Source organism: Podarcis gaigeae (assembly GCF_964106915.1).
Source record: "Podarcis gaigeae genome assembly, chromosome: 11".
NCBI lineage: Eukaryota > Metazoa > Chordata > Lepidosauria > Squamata > Lacertidae > Podarcis > Podarcis gaigeae.
This window is the reverse complement of record NC_139687.1, coordinates 8,139,266-8,157,846: the sequence shown is the minus strand read 5'-3', so window position 1 is coordinate 8,157,846 and position 18,581 is coordinate 8,139,266. Positions and strand designations below refer to the sequence as shown.

General features: G+C 40.6%; 1 protein-coding gene across 13 annotated transcripts in view; it reads right to left on the bottom strand.

Annotated features, from left to right (window-relative positions):
* The window catches only part of AOPEP (aminopeptidase O (putative)), a 186,998-nt gene that overhangs the window by 21,708 nt on the left and 146,709 nt on the right, over positions 1–18,581 (bottom strand). For all 13 annotated transcript variants that reach the window (XM_083701994.1, XM_083702007.1, XM_083702003.1 and 10 more), the window contains one exon: positions 7,395–7,511. In XM_083701994.1, the coding sequence (XP_083558120.1) occupies positions 7,395–7,511 (117 nt within the window). The remainder of the gene's footprint in view (positions 1–7,394; positions 7,512–18,581) is intronic.

Below are 18,581 nucleotides of genomic sequence, written 5' to 3'. Positions count from 1 at the left end.
ACTCTGAATTCAAGTCAGGCTGTAAAAGAAGGTTCCAGAGGGCACTTTGAGGGTACTCCTGGTCTCCCTTTCCAGCTGTGAGTCAGTGTTTTTAAATTTGGTGCCGTTTTCTGCTGCCACAGGGCAAACAAATAAATAAACAAGAGTCAAATTCAAAAAGCACCAAATTGTTCCAGTGGCTTTAAGGGAAGAATCCAGAATGCATGTAGTGTGTTCCCATTTATTCCATTTCAGGTTGGCCCCACCAGTTTACCTGTCCTGCACCTAACGTATTTGACCCCATGCCAGGGGTCAAATGAAGAGGCCTGGTGAACATAATCAGGCCCAGGGGCCAGAGGCTCTCCATCACTATTATATTCCATGATTTTACATTTCCTCTCAATGATCCCATTTGCTAAGCGGAGGAGACTTTAATAACTTTTTCAGGCATTTCTCCCATGTAAGCCTTTTACAGTTGTACCTTGGATCCTGAATGCTTTGGTACTCAGATGTTTTGGCTCCCGATTGCCGCAAACCCGGAAGCGAGTGTTGCAGTTCTTTGGAATCTGAATGTCCAGCGGGGCTTCCGATTGGCTGCAGGAGCTTCCTGCAGCCAATCAGAAGCCGTGCTTTGTTTTCTGAACGTTTTGGTTGTCAAACACATTTCCAGAACGGATTCCGTTCAACTTCTGAGGTACCACTGTATTTTATTTATTGCTCACACCTACACACTTTTCATCCCTAGTCTGGCATTTTTGAGATGGGGTAACCCAAAGGGATGTGGGTGGCGCTGTGGGTAAAACCTCAGTGCCTAGGGCTTGCCGATCGCATGGTCGGCGGTTCGAATCCCTGCGGCGGGTAGAGCTCCCATCGTTCGGTCCCAGCTCCTGCCCACCTAGCAGTTCGAAAGCACCTCTAAGTGCAAGTAGATAAATAGGTACCGCTTTATAGCGGGAAGGTAAACGGCGTTTCCGTGTGCGGCTTTGGCTCGCCAGAGCAGCTTCGTCACGCTGGCCACGTGACCCGGAAGTGTCTCCGGACAACGCTGGCCCCCGGCCTCTTAAGTAAGATGGGCGCACAACCCTAGAGTCGGACACGACTGGCCCGTACGGGCAGGGGTACCTTTACCTTTAACCCAAAAACAACAGCCCTCAAAATTCACATATGTCATGGATGGATTTTTGTTTTTAACAGTGGATATCCCTACGTAAAAAAACAACCATCACTTAAGTCACTCTTCAAGGAACAAACACACTTGAACAAAAATGAAAGGGGTTGTTATGTGAGCCCATAACACACTTTAATTAATGCCTTCTACAGAAGGACTTAGGAAAGTAGAAACCTTGTAAAAACAGCATTACTCACTGATCTCTAGTCTTAAAAGTAGCACAACAGGAGAAAGGAGTGAGGATTAGGAATGTAAAAGCTGCCTTGTATGAAATCAGGCTAATACTTCATATTGATCAGAACTGTCTGCACTGGCCTTTCCCAACCTGGTGCCCTCCATATGGTTTGGACTACATTTCCCATCAGTTCTATCTATCATGGCCAGGGCTGGTTCTTCCTTTCTGAATTAAGCAGCTTGTGATGTAGGAATCATCCCTTCTTTGACAAGCACTCACAGCTCACTAGTGAAGCCTATCTAGTGTGAAAACATATTAAGCTATTCTGATGCTTTCTGAATTATTCTGCAATATTTCATGTTTAGGTTGTTAAGTTTTTAGTGCACACCTCGGGAGTTTTTCTGTCAAAGCTCTCTAAAATGGTAAGATCTTTTAAACTAGAATAATCAATTTCAATATCCCAATGTGCAAGCTTAAGCACCTCTAACAGCTGCTTACGGTATACAGAAACTGTACAGTGGGTCATTCACAATCTCTCTGGTTTTTGTACAATTAATGCTAGCACACTTACTAAGGTGTAAGCCCCACTGGACAAAGCAGGACTAATGTCTAACTAAGCATGCACAGGATGGCACTGCAAAGCTGTTTTCTAAGCTTCTCTAAATGTCAATTCATTCTCTGATGAAAATCTGAAGCAAAAAGATCAATATGTAATTCTTCCCAAGAACAAGCCACCTCACTGGAACATACAACAGATTAACAATGATGGTTAATCTAGGTGACCAGATGCAAAAGAACACATCCTCTGCACATTTCGCAGTTGTGCAGAAGTTTCAGCAGATGCACCTAGCATGCACTGTAATGGGGTTTGGGGCTGCTTGTGCGTAAGGCGCAAACTGCTCCAAGCTGAGTAGTTTGGTTAAAACTTTCCCCTGGCTGGACAGTCAGTACTCCGTGACTGTCCCAATCACTGGCAGAATCCGTCAGTGGGCGTTTCCTGAATTTCTTCCAACATAAAAGTTCTTTGACACTAAGTCGCCGCCTAGCTTCTCTGCGCAGAAGCTTTCTGCGCAGAGTGGGCGTCCCAAGAGGAGGTCCTGTGCTCTCCCCGCTGGTCTCACTGGAAGAGTCCTGGAGCCTTCCCTCCGAAGCTCCCTCAGCCTCCCCTTTCTCCCTGGCGTCACGTCTATTTCCTTCCCCAGCGGAAGCTCTCCCTCTCTCCTTGCTGGTTCCCTTGGCTCCAATGGCAGTTCCCTGACATGCACACAACCTGAAATTTCCTCTTTTGTAACATGGTTACTAGCAAGGCAACTTGCAAACTCCTTCGAAGTTGATTCCACTACCACCCCACCACCAAAACCCAAGACGGTAGGAATCTTACAAAAGAACTGTAACAGTATTTCAACAATATTTCACAGGCAAGATCTCTAGTCTAGGAGCTAGAAAAAACAATCAAAATTCTCTAAGTTTCTGATAGCAAGCATTGGGCAGGATAAGTGGTAAACATACCTGAAAACTATTTAAAGTCTAACAAAACAGATAGGCTAATATCTTACATACACTTACCTGGGAGCAAGTCTCACTGAACACTATGGAAGCTTCTTGTATAATATTATTAATATTTTAAAAATAATTTTCTTATTTGTATTTCAGCCACTCTGGGTGGCTTCTAAATTGACATACATGGGGGATTGCACACTTAGTTTCATTCTTCAGTCTTGAGCACCTCACTCTTTGTTTCTATTATAGTGTCCAAAACCAGAGTGTATACATTTATATTCATTTTGCTCATATTCCTACTGCTTTAAATCCAAGCTTCGAAGCTCAAAAGAACAAATGAAACATTAGTCTAGTCTGCTTTGTAAACTCTAATATAGTCTAAAAATAATTTTTAGAGCCAATTTTGCTAATACTGAAGAGGTACATAGTTCAGATAAAACGCCTTAAAAGCATACTTCAGATTCGACCTATCTAGCAGGAAAGGAAGGAAATTAGCCCTAAAATTGTTTTTCTCCTTGCAAAAATTTTTGGCAGTGAAATGTCCTCTGTGGTAAAGCCAAGACTGTTCCAATTATGTATTGTTTAGAACCACACAGCTTCTGTAAAAAATGTTAACTTTTTAAACCTCAGTACATGAATACGTGTTGCAAGACCAAAATTAACTGAATGAAGAATATGGACTATATGACATGCCCCTTTAGACTTGGTTTCTCTGATTAGGGTCCTATAATAATGTCAAATTACCATCCACATGGATGGTTCCATTATATGCCATCAACGTTTTGAACAGCAACACATGCAGAAGACACTGGTGGATATCCAAGGTCAGCTAGTGCATGTGAGCGTATTCAGTGTAGATTACAACACACTATATAAATACATTCAGAGGCAAATCTTCGTAAGTGAGGCTGCGGCGGCCCTTTATTTTGCTATCCTTGCTCCACAGTGAGTGTTTTAATAATGGCTGTGGTGTATGCCTGAATGCCCTACCACGTGGTTATTTTAAAAATAATAACAACAGGATTTAAAGCATGGATAAATGTGCAGGCTCTGTTTCTTGTGCTAATCATAGTACAACTGCATGGGCGAGACGTGTGTCTAAATGTCGGTGTTGTGGGTCATGTGTTGTAACAACGTTGTTGACCTTCTGGGAGGCAGGTTGGGTGGGCGGGGCGGCATGTCATCCGAAACCTAAAGTTCTACATTCCCTCTTTGATCTCCGGCCCTTCCCAATAGCTCATCAGGTTTTGTCAGAACACATGCTGTCAGTGTGCATTCCCTTCTCATTGATCTTCTGTTCTTACAAATAGCCTCTGGTTATTTGCATTTATGTTCTACACCCAGTGATCCCCCTCCTAACAAAGGGGAGTTTCTTGTGGATAGATACCGTCTGTCAGCAGAATAAATAAAATCAAACACATCTGCAGAAAATATTCTCCTCTGTTTCAGTGTCTCATTTACCAATCCCTGCTTTTTTAAAAAAGCATAATCTGCTGAGCGGAATTTATCTCTGAGTACAGTGGTACCTCGGGTTAAGTACTTAATTCGTTCTGGAGGTCCGTTCTTAACCTGAAACTGTTCTTAACCTGAAGCACCACTTTAGCTAATGGGGCCTCCTGCTGCTGCTGCACCGCCAGAGCACAATTTCTGTTCTCATCCTGAAGCAAAGTTCTTAATCTGAAGCACTATTTCTGGGTTAGCAGAGTCTGTAACCTGAAACGTATATAATCTGAAGCGTATGTGACCTGAGGTACCACTGTACATCTCAACATTTGCAGCAGAAAATTACGGTAACGTAAAACAATTTCTGAGTGACCATCTGAAGCCTGCCTACATGATCTTCTCATTTCTACATTTTAGTTTATTTATCAATTGTTACTTTTATATCCCACCTTTCTGCCTAGGAGCTGAAGGTAGCATACATGGCTCTCTCCCGGCCAATTTTATCCTTGCAACAACCCTGTGAGGCAGGCTAGGGTGAGAGGCAGTGGCAGGGGGGTTTGAAGGGCACAAAACATCCTGAATAAAGCAGTACCCCTAACAACTAGATTTTTATTTTATAACCAGGAAACTCACCCTCTTCAAATTGAATGTTGTTGATTAAAACCCTCATACAGTGGTACCACCGGTTAAGTACTTAATTCATTCCGGAGGTCCGTACTTAACCTGAAACTGTTCTTAACCTGAAGCACCACTTTAGCTAATGGGGCCTCCTGCTGCTGCCACGCTGACGGAGCACGATTTCTGTTCTCATCTTGAAGCAAAGTTCTTAACCTGAAGCACTATTTTTGGGTTAGCGGAGTCTGTAACCTGAAGCGTATGTAACCTGAAGCGTATGTAACCCGAGGTATCACTTTACTCAAAACTTCCACACTGGTCTTAGAACTTGCCAACACTACAAGGAAAAAGCCTTCAGCAGAGTGCTAACTGTATTTGGAAATATGGAAAGCCCCTTGCTTAGACAGGCGACAGTATGTAAACCAACATTCCCTTTTGAGGGGCGAAGGTGCCTGTGATTCAGTAGCTGCAGAAACGTTAATGGTAATGTTATCTTGGTTGCTCTTCTTAAAGGGTCTAGTTAAGCCCTTGATTTCACCTTGCAAAATAAAGCCGACGTAGTGCTTCTGCTACAGAGGTTATAACTTTGTTTCAAAGGCCAAAACTGCATACAAGTCCAGTAGCATGAATTTGACACAATTTATAGTAGAAAGGGGAAATAATAATATCAGTAGGGTGTGAAAATCTCACAGGCCTAGGCTCTCTGGCATGAAACTGCAACAGAGGAGTTACAGCTTTGATCTTACCTCCTCAGTTATTTCTCTTCCAGATATAGAAGTCCTGACATTTCTCTGGTATTTGTGTGTCATTAAAATATACCCTAAATATATCTTAATTCCTATAAATAGCAAAGTGAAACTTTCAAGGCTAAGTAAAAAATAAATCTGGCATTCAGAACACCATATAAACAAATAAATAAAAGTTGAAATAAACTTGCAACTATTATCATATTACACTGAGCATTTCCTTGGAGAAAGTAGAAATTTTTGAATTGTGTGGTTTTAAATCTGATGTTCTGATCTACAAAAGCTCACGCTAGCACTCCAGAACCTGCAAAAACAAATTACTACAATTATAATGGCTACTCCCCCTGCCATATTCAGTTCTAACCACAGCAATATTTTTTTAAAAATTAAATTCCTACAGACGCTTTCTCTTGTCTTCACACAAAAGTAGTTAAAAGTCAAGTTTTCAATTTTTTTTCCTTTAGAGGCAGTGGCCAATTGGCAACTACTTCTGAAATGCAATCAACGAGCTCTCAAAGCTATTGAATTCTTCTTTCTGAAAATGTATGTATCACCGGTTTTAGCTTTGGACCAATCCCCAAAACAGAGGAAAAGCAGGATGCCATGGAGGTGCTGAGCGCTTCTTGAAGAAGGCAAAGGATAGCTACAAAACGACACCATTCAACGCAGGGGTCTAGAAAACATTTTGGCAATCCGAACATTAAACAATGCTCCAGACAAATGTATCTGCTGAAAATAATGGTACTATCTGTAAGCTTACCATAATGTCAGGTGGGATGACAGGAGAAGCCACAGCAAACACTTCAGTAGGGAGAGAGCACAGAGCAAGAGCTCCATTGTGATTTTCAGGTTTACCTTATAATAATAAGGAATGGTTTTATCAGTGTTTTCTAATCTCAGTGGGTTGTGGGAGGGGGAGCTCAGCAGGGGTGAAATCTATATGTGCTGGGTGCTGCCTGTCCAGCATTATGATGTATTTCTTCCTCTTTTTTCTAAGCAGAAGTCCCTCATAGTCCCAGTTGCCAGAAACAAATTATCACATTTGCAATATATGCTATAATTACAATGCTTGTTGGCTAAGAAACAACTGTTGCTTGGAATTCGTATCACTGAAACGGCATTTTAATTTCTCACAAATGTTACATCTTTATCCTGTATGGATCAAAAAAGAAGAATTAAGTGGATATACAATGAGATACCCCCAGCGAGTGGGGGAGAAAGGGAGGCAGACTCAATGATTTGTTGTAATCTCTATGTCTTTTGTATGCTTGTTATACCAATAAAAACCAAAAATTAAGATAAAAACAAATGCTCAGCCTAACATTTGTGCACTACAATTCTTGATCATGGCTGAACACAAGCATTAAACAATTAAGCACTGGACAAATATGAGCAGGTACTGGATCACAGAAAGCACTGAAGACAAATGTGTGACTTTTTTTTAATAAAACCTTCTCTTGGTGAGTGATTTTTCAAACTCAAAAGACAAAGCTGAAGGATGAGACTTGGCTGTAGTCACCTAACCATGGGATCATACATGTACACACATGCTTAATTAGAAACAAAAGCTTATTAAAAACATAGTTGCACAGATGAAAGCAGTAAATGCAACCTATGTACTGCCTATACTGCCTCCAGGATAGATTTAGACTTTTTTCATTTATTAAAAAAATTCAGATTAACTCTTGATGTGGCATAATGGGGATATTCCCCCACTACTGCCTTACTTGCCAAGTTTATGAGCTCACTATGTCTGTAACTGGATTACCTCTGCATCCTGCTCACGGAGGTGGTAAGTTTTCTGTAAGCACTCCAGCGTTTTTGAACATAATGTCTTCTTTTCCAAGAGGCACTCCAGAAGTAAGACCAGCTGGTCTGGGGAAAGCTAGAAGAAAATAAATAGCTTGCTTAGTGTATAATTTGACTAAAAGAGACCAGACAGTGAATAGTCTGAGATAACCTGTGTAATTATATCATGTGCATGAAATTCAGGAACAGTTTATTGTACTTCATTTCTGAAAAGCCTTACATTCTCTGTATTCCAAAAGACTCTTTCCAAAAGGCTAATCAAAACTTATCTATAGTAGTTTCTCAATCAATATTTAGATTAGATGAAAACCATACTTAGCTTAATGAAATGTTTTTAAAGTTTATTGGGCTCCGAGCTTTATGGAATACATATGCTTGTGACTCTGTTTTGATAAAGGCAGAAAAACAAGAGTGCAAGTTAAACTGCATCAGCTCCCAAAAGCTCAGAAACACAGAAGAATGCTGAACTAGACAGAGGTCTGTCAGTTTTATGATAGAAAGCATTCGTTTGTATGTAAAGGTAAAGGTACCCCTGCCCGTAAGGGCCAGTCGTGTGCGACTCTAGGGTTGCGTGCTCATCTCGCTCTAGAGGCCGTGAGCCGGGGCTGTCCGAAGACACTTCCGGGTCACGTGGCCAGCGTGACGAAGCTGCAGCTGGCAAGCCAGCACCAGCGCAGCACACGGAAACGCCGTTTACCTTCCCGCTAGAAAGCGGTCCCTATTTATCTACTTGCACTTAAGAGTGCTTTCGAACTGCTAGGTGGGCAGGAGCTGGGACCAAATGACGGGAGCTCACCCCGCCGTGGGGATTCAAACCGCCGACCATACGATTGGCAAGTCCTGGGCACTGACATTTTACCCACAGCGCCACCCGCGTCCCCGTTGTTTGTATGACTGAGAAACAAAAACAAGCTTGGTGGCATACAAGTACATATTGTGATGGTACATTTCCAGTGCAAAGTTGCCCAAGTTCCCTTTCAGTTGTACAATTGATGAAATATGCGTATACTTGCATCTTTTATGGTGCAACTATATGCCTATTTACTCAGAAACAAGTCCCACTGTGTTCAATGAGCCTTACTCACAGGTAAGTGTGCCAAGGACTGCAGCCATCTTGTGTTTACAGACAAAAAGAGCTAAGAATTTAAGTTCAGGTAATATGAAGGAAAACGTCTGATGGAGCTTAAGTATTCCATTTACTCTGTTTTTATCGGATGGAAAAATAAATAATTCATTGAAAATGAAAGTACTAATATATGTCAGCTACCAGGAGATATCATTTGATTTGGAAATTCTGGGTCCTGAATGTCCCGTAAAGGTTTTCTTATTTACTCTCTACAAGTCTGCAGCATAAAAAAGAAAATAAAAAATGCCATGTGTAGAAATAAGCTTGTGCATGCAAAACAGAAGCATGGTATTACTCAGTAATCCCACTTTATCACATCTGAACACCCAACTGTTGAAATGCTTCCAGATCTTTTTGTGTGATGGCTTTGCCTAGTATACCCATACTTGCTGTATTTTGGTACGGGGATCAAATTCTAACAAATAAAGAACACTGACTCTGTAAGGATACATTGATTACATTAACCCACAAATTCCCACTTAAAATCAGTACTGTACAGATAATGCACTTTAAAATCCTGTCAAACCAGATAAAACAACAACAAATAATTTAAGCATAAGGCCCACTTTCCAGATTCTTAGAATAACCCTGTACCGCTTGCAGTCCTAACCATATTATGATTTTCTTCACTGATGTCACTTGTGAAATCACCCTTAAAGCAAAAAAGGAACAAGGTAGTAGCTGATTGTCCTAGACATTTTTGGTTGAACAAATGTCCCAAACCCTGAAGATTAAGCTCATTTGCAATAGGAAATACTACGGAATGAACTCCCTATGTTGGGAGAAATCATTGTTTTTCCATTTGCTTTGGTCCCTCCTCACCAGTCTGGTGGTGGTGGTCGTTGGAGTTTACATATGTATACTGCTCTTCATCTGAATATCACAGAGCAGTTCACAACATAAAGATACAAAATGAGAACACAATTTACATAATAAAACCAGAACAAAAAACCCCAATAACCCTCCTCCCACAAACACATTTAGAGACCATAGAATCTTCAGCCAGCCAGCCAAAGGCCTGGTTATAGAGAAATGTTTTCTCCTAGTGCCTAAAGATATGTAATGAAGGTGCTAGGAAAGCCTCCCCGGGGACAACAGTCCACAAACAGGGAGCCACTGCAGAGAAGGCAAACCCGTTCCCGGGTTGCCACCCTCTGGACCTCTTGTGGTCCTGAGCCATTTTCATTTCATTAAGGGTCTCTTGTTTATGAGTAAGCCATGAAGGGACAGCTGATTTTGTGCTCATTGACTAGCCTCCACATGTCCTCAGGTAAATATAAATTTCTCATCACTTTGTAACCTGCAATCATTCTTTGTTAGTCTCCTTAAATTGAAGAGATGACATGCCATAAATGAGTACAGGTTTCTAGAATGATTTGTTTTTTGAGTCTCTGAATGGTGTCTCAAAGGGCCAATTTACACAACTACTTCTGTAAATGGCAGCTGACTGAGAAACCTAGTCCGAGCTGACTTCCAGCTTCTCCAGCCTCAGCTGAGCTTATCACATGCATGTGCCCCCAAGCATTTTACTAGCCATAATAGTGCCAAACGAAACAAAACCAAACCACTGTGGTGGTGCATGAACCTGACTGGCTTGGCATGGTCATCCGAAACCGACCCCTGTTTCTCAGTGTTTGTGTGATGATGCATTAAAATACTGTACTTAAAATATATTTCTTAAATATATGTGAGCACAGATACACACATGTGCATGTTTAAAGCTGCAACCCTAAGCACACATACTACAAAGAAAACACCACTAAACTCAATGGAACTTGCTTCTGCGTAATCATGCTTGGGATCATGAAGCAAACTACTTGTTTCTTGGAAATCAGAAATGCACCAGTAAGAAAACATAAAATAAATAGTTGTTAAAGGCAGCAATATTTTAAACATAAGCTTTTATGCCCCCCCCCTTTAAGTTTACTTCAACTTTAGTAAAGGTAAAGGGACCCCTGACCATTAGGTTCAGTCATGACCGACTCTGGGGTTGCGGCGCTCATCTTGCTTTAATGGCCGAGGGAGCCGGCATACAACTTCCGGGTCATGTGGCCAGCATGACTAAGCCGCTTCTGGCAAACCAAAACAGTGCATGGAAACGCTGTTCACCTTAGCACTGGAGTAGTACCTATTTATCTACTTGCACTTTGACGTGCTTTCGAACTGTTAGGTTGGCAGGAGCAGGGACCGAGCAACGGGAGCTCACCCCGTCACGGGGATTCAAACCGCCGACCTTCTGATCAGCAAGTCCTAGGCTCTGTGGTTTAACGCTCAGCACCACCTAGCAGGGGTTGCCCAACCAACATTGTGTCCTGCAGATGTTGTGGACTATGACTCCCAATGCAGACCATTGGTTATGCAAGACTGAGCCAATGAGAGTTGCTGTCCACTATATCTGGAGGGCTCCATGTTGGCTCTCCCAAGTTTAGCAGATCGGTGTTAAAGATTTTACTGTTTGAGGACATAGGGAACCTAAACTAAAACTAAAAAGCTGGGGAGACTTCTTGGAAATTAATGTCTTGGCAAGGGAATTACTTCTGAATGTAAATTGAATTTCAAATGCCGCATAACACCATCTAATAAATGTCACTTCTAAAAGGAAACGGCACCAAAGATTTAGAAATTGAAGGGTAGTTGCGGTTTCTTTTGAAATGTATCTTTGGCAAAGACCTTACATGCTACACATACAAGGAGCTATTGTTTAAAAGAAAGTTCATTAAAGATCTAACTTTGGCCAAAAAAAGCAGAGAAATGTATGAGCAAGGTAACCACATGTCCTTGCTTTACCTCACTGAGCCTCATATATAGCTCTGTATTTCATGGCATAGGCCTTTGGCTTTGAACAACTGTGAAAATCTAGAAACACGGCAGATCAAAGAGTTGGCTATTTTTCATGCATGCCCCCAAGAAGTGACACCCCCCGTTCTTAATTTCATGTTAAGAGTTAATGCTGACAGATCTGTAACTAAAATAAAATTAATGGGTGTATAAGTACCTAATAACATTAATAAAGCAAGACAGAGTACTAATGCAAATGCTTGACTATAGGCCTCTGGGCCTTATACTGATTCCAGGACTGAACTTGTATAGACACAACAAGCTCCTCCACATGCAGCTGCTGGGTGACCCTGGGCCAGTCACACTTCTTTGAAGTCTTTCAGCCCCACTCACCTCACAGAGTGCTTGTTGTGGGGGAGGAAGGGAAAGGAGAATGTTAGCCGCTTTGAGACTCCTGAAGGGGAGTGAAAGGCGGGATATCAAATCCAAACTCTTCTTCTTCTAGGAGTAAGCTTCATTGAACCAGTGGAACTTGTCTGAGTAGACACGTATAGGATTGCACCAAAAATCACACTGAAAAATGTGTTTCTCTCCTCTGATTCCTTTGCGTACGAGAGACCCTTTTCCAATAGATTTTCATCAGTTCAATAACTTCCAGTACTTGAGGACAAACTTGGTCCATTTTCACAGAAGGTGCATCTGTGACATTCTCAAGATACTCTCTCATGCCAGTATTGCAACATGTGAATAGTTAGTGCAGAATCCAATGCAGAAAACAAAGGAAATGCACATTGTAATCACTATACTGTTATATTCACATTATAGATTGTTTTAAGTAAAAACAACCAAATAAATAATCACATTAAGAAAGACTCTCTTAAGACTATCAGTTTACCTGATGTGACAAGATTTTCATTTATCAGCTTTCTCCATTGAAACATAATTTGTTTATGTGACCAGATGTTTCCATGCATGATGTCTGATCTGCAGCAGCAGTTTGAAACAACTGTAACCATGTGATACATATCTCCTGTATTCCTATCACTTTCTTGTCATCAACACACACTATTCTCAGCTGTTTGCTTATATTTTCCAAAAGTCAACAATACCACCGAAAGTGCCTTTTGGGCAGAATGCCACAATTTTCAAATAACCTACGTCAGAGTATTTCCACAGAAGGCAACACAAGTTGTTTGCTGTCAGCACTCAAAGTGGGATAGTTACATTTCAAATTAAGGTGAGACTCAATTACAGCTGTTGAAAAGTGGTGGAATGTTTTCAGATCTACCAGGAAAAAAAGTGGGAATACGTCTTACCTATCATCAGGCTCTGCCTGCTGTAGAAGATAAAGACTCACCACCACAACTCTAAAAGTGTTACTGTACAAGTGAGCTTACTTCATGATGTCAGTGAAAATCATCCATATACAACGGGTTGGATCAATATATTGTTTACAGAGGTTGGAGCATTCCCTGAGCTGTGATCCACTTTGCAGACTCTTCTACCTCCCATCAGCAGAGTGGGAGGCAGGGGGCAAATTTACTCCTCCCCCTGTAAGTCTCCAACACCACCTACTACACCAGGCATCCCCAACCTGCGGCCCTCCAGATGTTTTGACCCACAACTCCCACAATCCCTAGTTAACAGGACCATGGGATGATGGGAATTGTAGTCCAAAACATCTGGAGGGCCGAAGGTTGGGGATGCCTGTACTACACTGTTCCAGGGGGTTCCTAATTTGCCAGCAGGATCTTTCTGCTGGATCAAAAGCTTTCCATGGATGGAAGGAGCCTTTCTGCCCGCATGAGGTGAAGTCCAGACCCAATCCATTAGGCATACATGCTGTGACTAAGCTGCTTCTGATACAAAAGCTAATGAGGAGGTACATGTGCCCTTGAGACCTTTACGTCTGCAAAGTGTTGGTAAAAGCCCAGAGCAACTGAACAGGAGTGAAGATATGCAATGGTCATTTCTGAGAGCTTTGGCTAGGAAGTAGTCCATAAAATTTAACAAGCAAAGCAAGTTAAAAAAGAACTGACGTGTGGATGATAAAAATACAGCGACCTCTGCTGGTATGAAATGCGTTTTGCTGAAACACAATGTGAAGCAGACACTCCTAAGCCTAACCCATCTTTATCCCATAAAAATAAAGTTATTTTCCCATGATTGTTTGTACCAAATGTTCTTTCAAGTAAGCGTACTAGGGAGAGGACATAAATTATTATGCTGTGATTGAGCACACTGAAGTATCTTGTAACATTCCAAAGAACAGCACCATATGCCAGCTAGAAAGCCATTTCCCCTGAAATGGAACCCTTACGAGACTCTGGTTTTTAAAGTCAAATAATCCTATAACTGCAACTATTAAGGTTTTAAATCATTGTTACTGTGTTACAAACAAAACATGCTGAATTGTGCTCTACTTCTCTACAGGATCATGAACCCTCCCTGCTTTTTGAAGTTTGCATTACTTAGCCTTTAAATTTCAAAGATGACTCAGAAGAATGCAATAATGCAAAATAAAGTTTGCAAAGAGCAACAAATATAAAAAGATGCAGTCAAACGAAAGATAGGAAACACAGCACCAGACTATTGCTAGATTGACAGATTGTCTGATTCCATATAAAACAGCTCTGTATGCTCTTACTAAACAGCTTGTGCACAGATTTGGGTTCTCCAAATACTGAGTCTGAGTTTATGCACCTACTGGGTAAGAAACAAGACATGTACCTTTGTAATTTTTCATCTATGACAACAAGCTAAATTTTAAACTGTCAAAATCATTGTCCTTTATTTTGCCATGAAGTGCTGAGCTGCCAATTGTTTTGAGAAAGTTTCCACAAAGCAAGCACAGGAATTTTTTTTTTGCAAAGTATTATCTGACAGTTTCCCTGGCTCTTTCTTCCCAATAACTTGTAAAAAAAACACAGCGAAAACCAACCTTGCCTCTTCCCAAGCTTTCTCACTGCTTTCTACAAGGTCATTGGCCTCTCGTCCCAGAAGACCACCCACCCTAAAAGAGACTATTTGTCAACCCTTGTATTAGCATAATGTAATAAATGCCAGGTCCACAATTTATGCTAGAAAAAAATGTCATTGAAACATTTGACTACTGACCTTCAACAGCCATAAAAATGTGACACAGATAAATGCACTTGAGCATCCAGCAGCATTTCTTGCAGTGCGCCCCTAAGCCAGGACACAAATCACCAAAGGAATACAGCTGGTATGTTGAATATCCCATTTGCTACAGCCTGCACTTGAATGAAGTCATTGAAAGCCTCCTCAAAGGGAAATGTGCCCTGGACTAATGCAGCAACCAATTGACGGTGGCGTGATTTCTATTATTACTCCATTATCACACTGGGATCAGTGCCTAAATGAGCATACTTCCTCCCTGATGCCATTTCCTTTTATCCTGGCTGTATTCTAAAAGCGGATCAATGGTAGTAATACATATGATGTCACTTCAATTTACAGCTACTGCCTCCCTCTCCTACATCTACAGATAGATCAATTCTTTCCAAAAATGGTTAAGAAATGCACGAGGAGTCAATTCTCCAAGAAATTGGTTCTCTGCTATATTTGACCATGTTATTGTGGAAAGGAACTGTTTATACTGACTGAAAACAGCAGTTGGGTGTGGGGAGAGAAGAGGAGGCTCAAAAAAATAAAAAAAATTCACTACTGTGTACTGGAGAATGCTGGCTAAAACTCAACACAAACAAGCCCCAAAACAGAATTAGAGAATTTGACCTTTGAATATTACAAAGAGAAGCCTTCTAGCTTCAGACACAACAGAGTCAAGCACTTTTTCCCCCTGCTTGAAGGGGCGTTTGTGTAGAATGCTTTCTCAGTAAATTTCTTTTACAAGATTTCCCAAACTAAATGCCTTCCTACCCTCCTCTTTTAAAAAGAATGAGAGGGTGGGGGCAGCTAACCCACAGCTTTGATAGTGAATGGCTCCCTTTAGTTAGAGCTTCCTCATTAAATACAGATAAGAAAGCAGTGCTAGTGGTCCAAAAAACAGGGTTTATAGGCTCAGGGTATCTTTCACAGCCTGTACTTTCAGTCAAAACCAAAAAGAATAAAAGGGAGACCGTTAAGACACTTTAGTCATAAACTCTTTGTCAATTTGCCTTCAGGGCTGTTTTCTGCTGGCTGCAATTAAACTAAAACATTCTTAAAACAATTGCTTCCCCTCACAAGGACAAAAATAAAAGAAAATGAAATATTACGAAGAACTCAAAGCGCCGTTTCTTTTTTAACAGCAAACACATTTAGAAAGACATTGTCACGGTATACCTCAAATGATATTTGTGAATGCTGTTGTTTTAATCTAGGCTCCTTTCTTTCAAATGAATGCAAGCAGTTCTCCTTCAGGGACAAACATACGCTCATTTTAGCCAACATATGAATTTAATAAAAGTATCCAGAAAACCAGCTGCTAACAACCGTATTGATACACTGTAGTTAAAAGATTCAAATACTGTACTGGAAAAAACTTATATGGATTTGAATTAGGACGCATATGCAGAAAGAAGTCTGGAGCTGTGCATTAGACTTCCAATGAAGCTAAAAGAACCGAACTGGTTTGAGGCAAATAACTCTGGTCTACCAATTTATTTATCACATTTATATCTCACCCTTCATGCAAGGAGTTCAAGTCAGTGTTTACATCCTTATCTTCACAGCAACCTTAGATCAATATGAGAGATCACTTGCGCAGTCACCCAGGTTGGCTTTGTTTTCTTTTACACAAGAAGTTTAAATTGCCTCTCTCACACTGTGCCAATAGGGAAGAGATGCATTTTCACTATGAACAAGCTTTCTAGTCAGTGAGCGTTTTACACCTGCATTACAAACCTGGACTTGAAGGTTGAACTACCTTGGGTCTCAGTGTGAAAATATCATTTGATTTACAGCTGAGGGAAGATTTGAAACTAGGTCTCCCTGACTCAAATCTGGTTCTGGTTTGTAATGTGCCATGTTATATTTAATATACAGTATGAAATGAAAGAAAATATTTGGGGGGGGGGTTCATTTAGGGAAAAAATGTATCTTTTGAATATAAATGGACAATTTATCTCACACCTCAGAATTACTGATATTTTTCTACTAGCAACATTGTTTTTCAGTGTCTTACAATAAATGGTCTGATAAGAACTTTAAAAAGGGATCTGAAATGCACTAGAAAGAGGTTTGTGACAGGCAGCTATTGTGACATGTCACCTATATGCTGGGCAGACTGTGTGTCAATATCCTTCTTAAACTGTGGTGTCCAGAACTGGACATAGTACTCCAGGTGTGGTCTGACCTGGGCAGAAAAGAGAGCAACTATGACTTCCCTTGATCAGGACACTATTACTTCTGTTGATGTGGCCTAGAATTGCATTAGTCACACTGTTGACTCATGGAAAGCTTTGCGGTCTACTAAGACCCGTAGATACCTTTCCACATGTACTACTGGTTTGCCAGGTGTCCCTCTTCATTTATTTGTGCAGCTGGTTCTTCATTTGGGCCCAGTTCTCCAATCTTTCAAGGTCATCTTGAATCCTGTCACTCTGACTACACCTTCCAGTTTGGTGTCATCTGCAAATTGGATGAGCATCCCCTCAGTACTTTCTAAACAACTTGGATGATGCTGAACAACAATGAACCCAGGACAGAATCCTGCAGCACCCCACTTGGCACTTTTTCCACAATGACAAAGAACAGTTAGCAAGCACTCTTTGGGTTTGGTCAGTCAACCAGCTACAAATTCACCTAATAGTTATCTCATCCAGTCCACATTTTACCAGTATTTCTGAAATAATATTATGGGGGGAACTCAAGATACACTATGTCCATAGAATTCCCCTGATCCACCAAGCTTGTAACTCTATGTCATGACTTTCTATAGTAGATGCACATGGGGGAAAGTATATCATGATGTGTCAAAGATGCGTCAGTAGAAGTTACTACTGATCAGGAAACTCTCATTAAGGATAGCAGAATGAAGTCAACTAGGCCTTTTTGCAATATGTGTTAGAAGAGACTGCTTTATACCTAGTAGCTGACCTGATGGACTTCAACAGGCAAAGTTCTCAAGAGTATGTAAAATATATTTCCGATAATTCACATAATGGAAAGATCTACTTAAGGAGAAATCTGAAATCCGCAATGCAATCTAAGTGCACTGAAATGTCATAAATGATTAAACTTATAAGATCTAACGAAGTGTTGAGCTAGCAAAATGGAAACCAGGTGGCTTCTAAGCAGGTTTGGTCAGGTTATATGGCATTTTCCTCCAACCCTAACATTCAAGAAGAAACATTTCATCAGAATGTTACCCTTGAGCATAATAATTCCATTTTAGAGATAATAGACTCTATCCCAACCTTTAATGCATGTCCTATACACATAGATTTTATGTTGATTGCCCTGTATATCACAAACTGTATATGTAGGCATAACCTTTATTTTGAAAACAGAAAAAATGATGTGAAAGAGATTTAATGAATCCTGTTATAAGAAACAGGATTTATTGGTAGTCCTTTTTAGTTGAGCTGATGACATTTAAGTGAATTTGTATAATAATATTACCATTTAATAAGAGGGGACAAATTGTGTTGCCATAGCTACCTCAAGGATTTGGAAGAAATTTCTGCTACAAACTCATGTTTTTGAGGTTTAATAATTCATCCGTAAACATTTAATCCAGGGTGAATTTTTCTAGACAAGAATTTGGCTGAACAGTGATGTGGTTTTGCTGTTTTTTAAACTACAGTGCAAAGGAGGTTTTATATTAACATCAGATCTGCTGTTACAAAAATGAGCCCAGTTTCTTTACACTTTTCAGATACTTGAAGTAGAAGTTAAATATTGTTTTTGTATGAAAACTATATTGCCATTGGGCCATACTTATCCTTATTTTGGGGGGGAAGGTGGGAAATCAACAAAGGCACGGATAGCTCACTGTGTTTGTCTCATGTTTAATTACAATACAGAGACAAGTTACTTCACTTTCATTTGAAGTGCTGTTAATTTAGTCAGAAGATACCTATAGAGACAAAATAATTTCTTTCAGTACCATCCCTTGCACTACAGGTTTGCTATAAAAAGCTCAGGTTGCTGTAAAGGGAGCAAAAAGACTTTTAAAAAATGAATTCTCTTTAACACCTTCTTCCCTGGGTCTGCAACACTGGAGACTAGCTTCCATCATTTCAAAGCACAATATCCTATGACTGTTTTGCTGTGCTA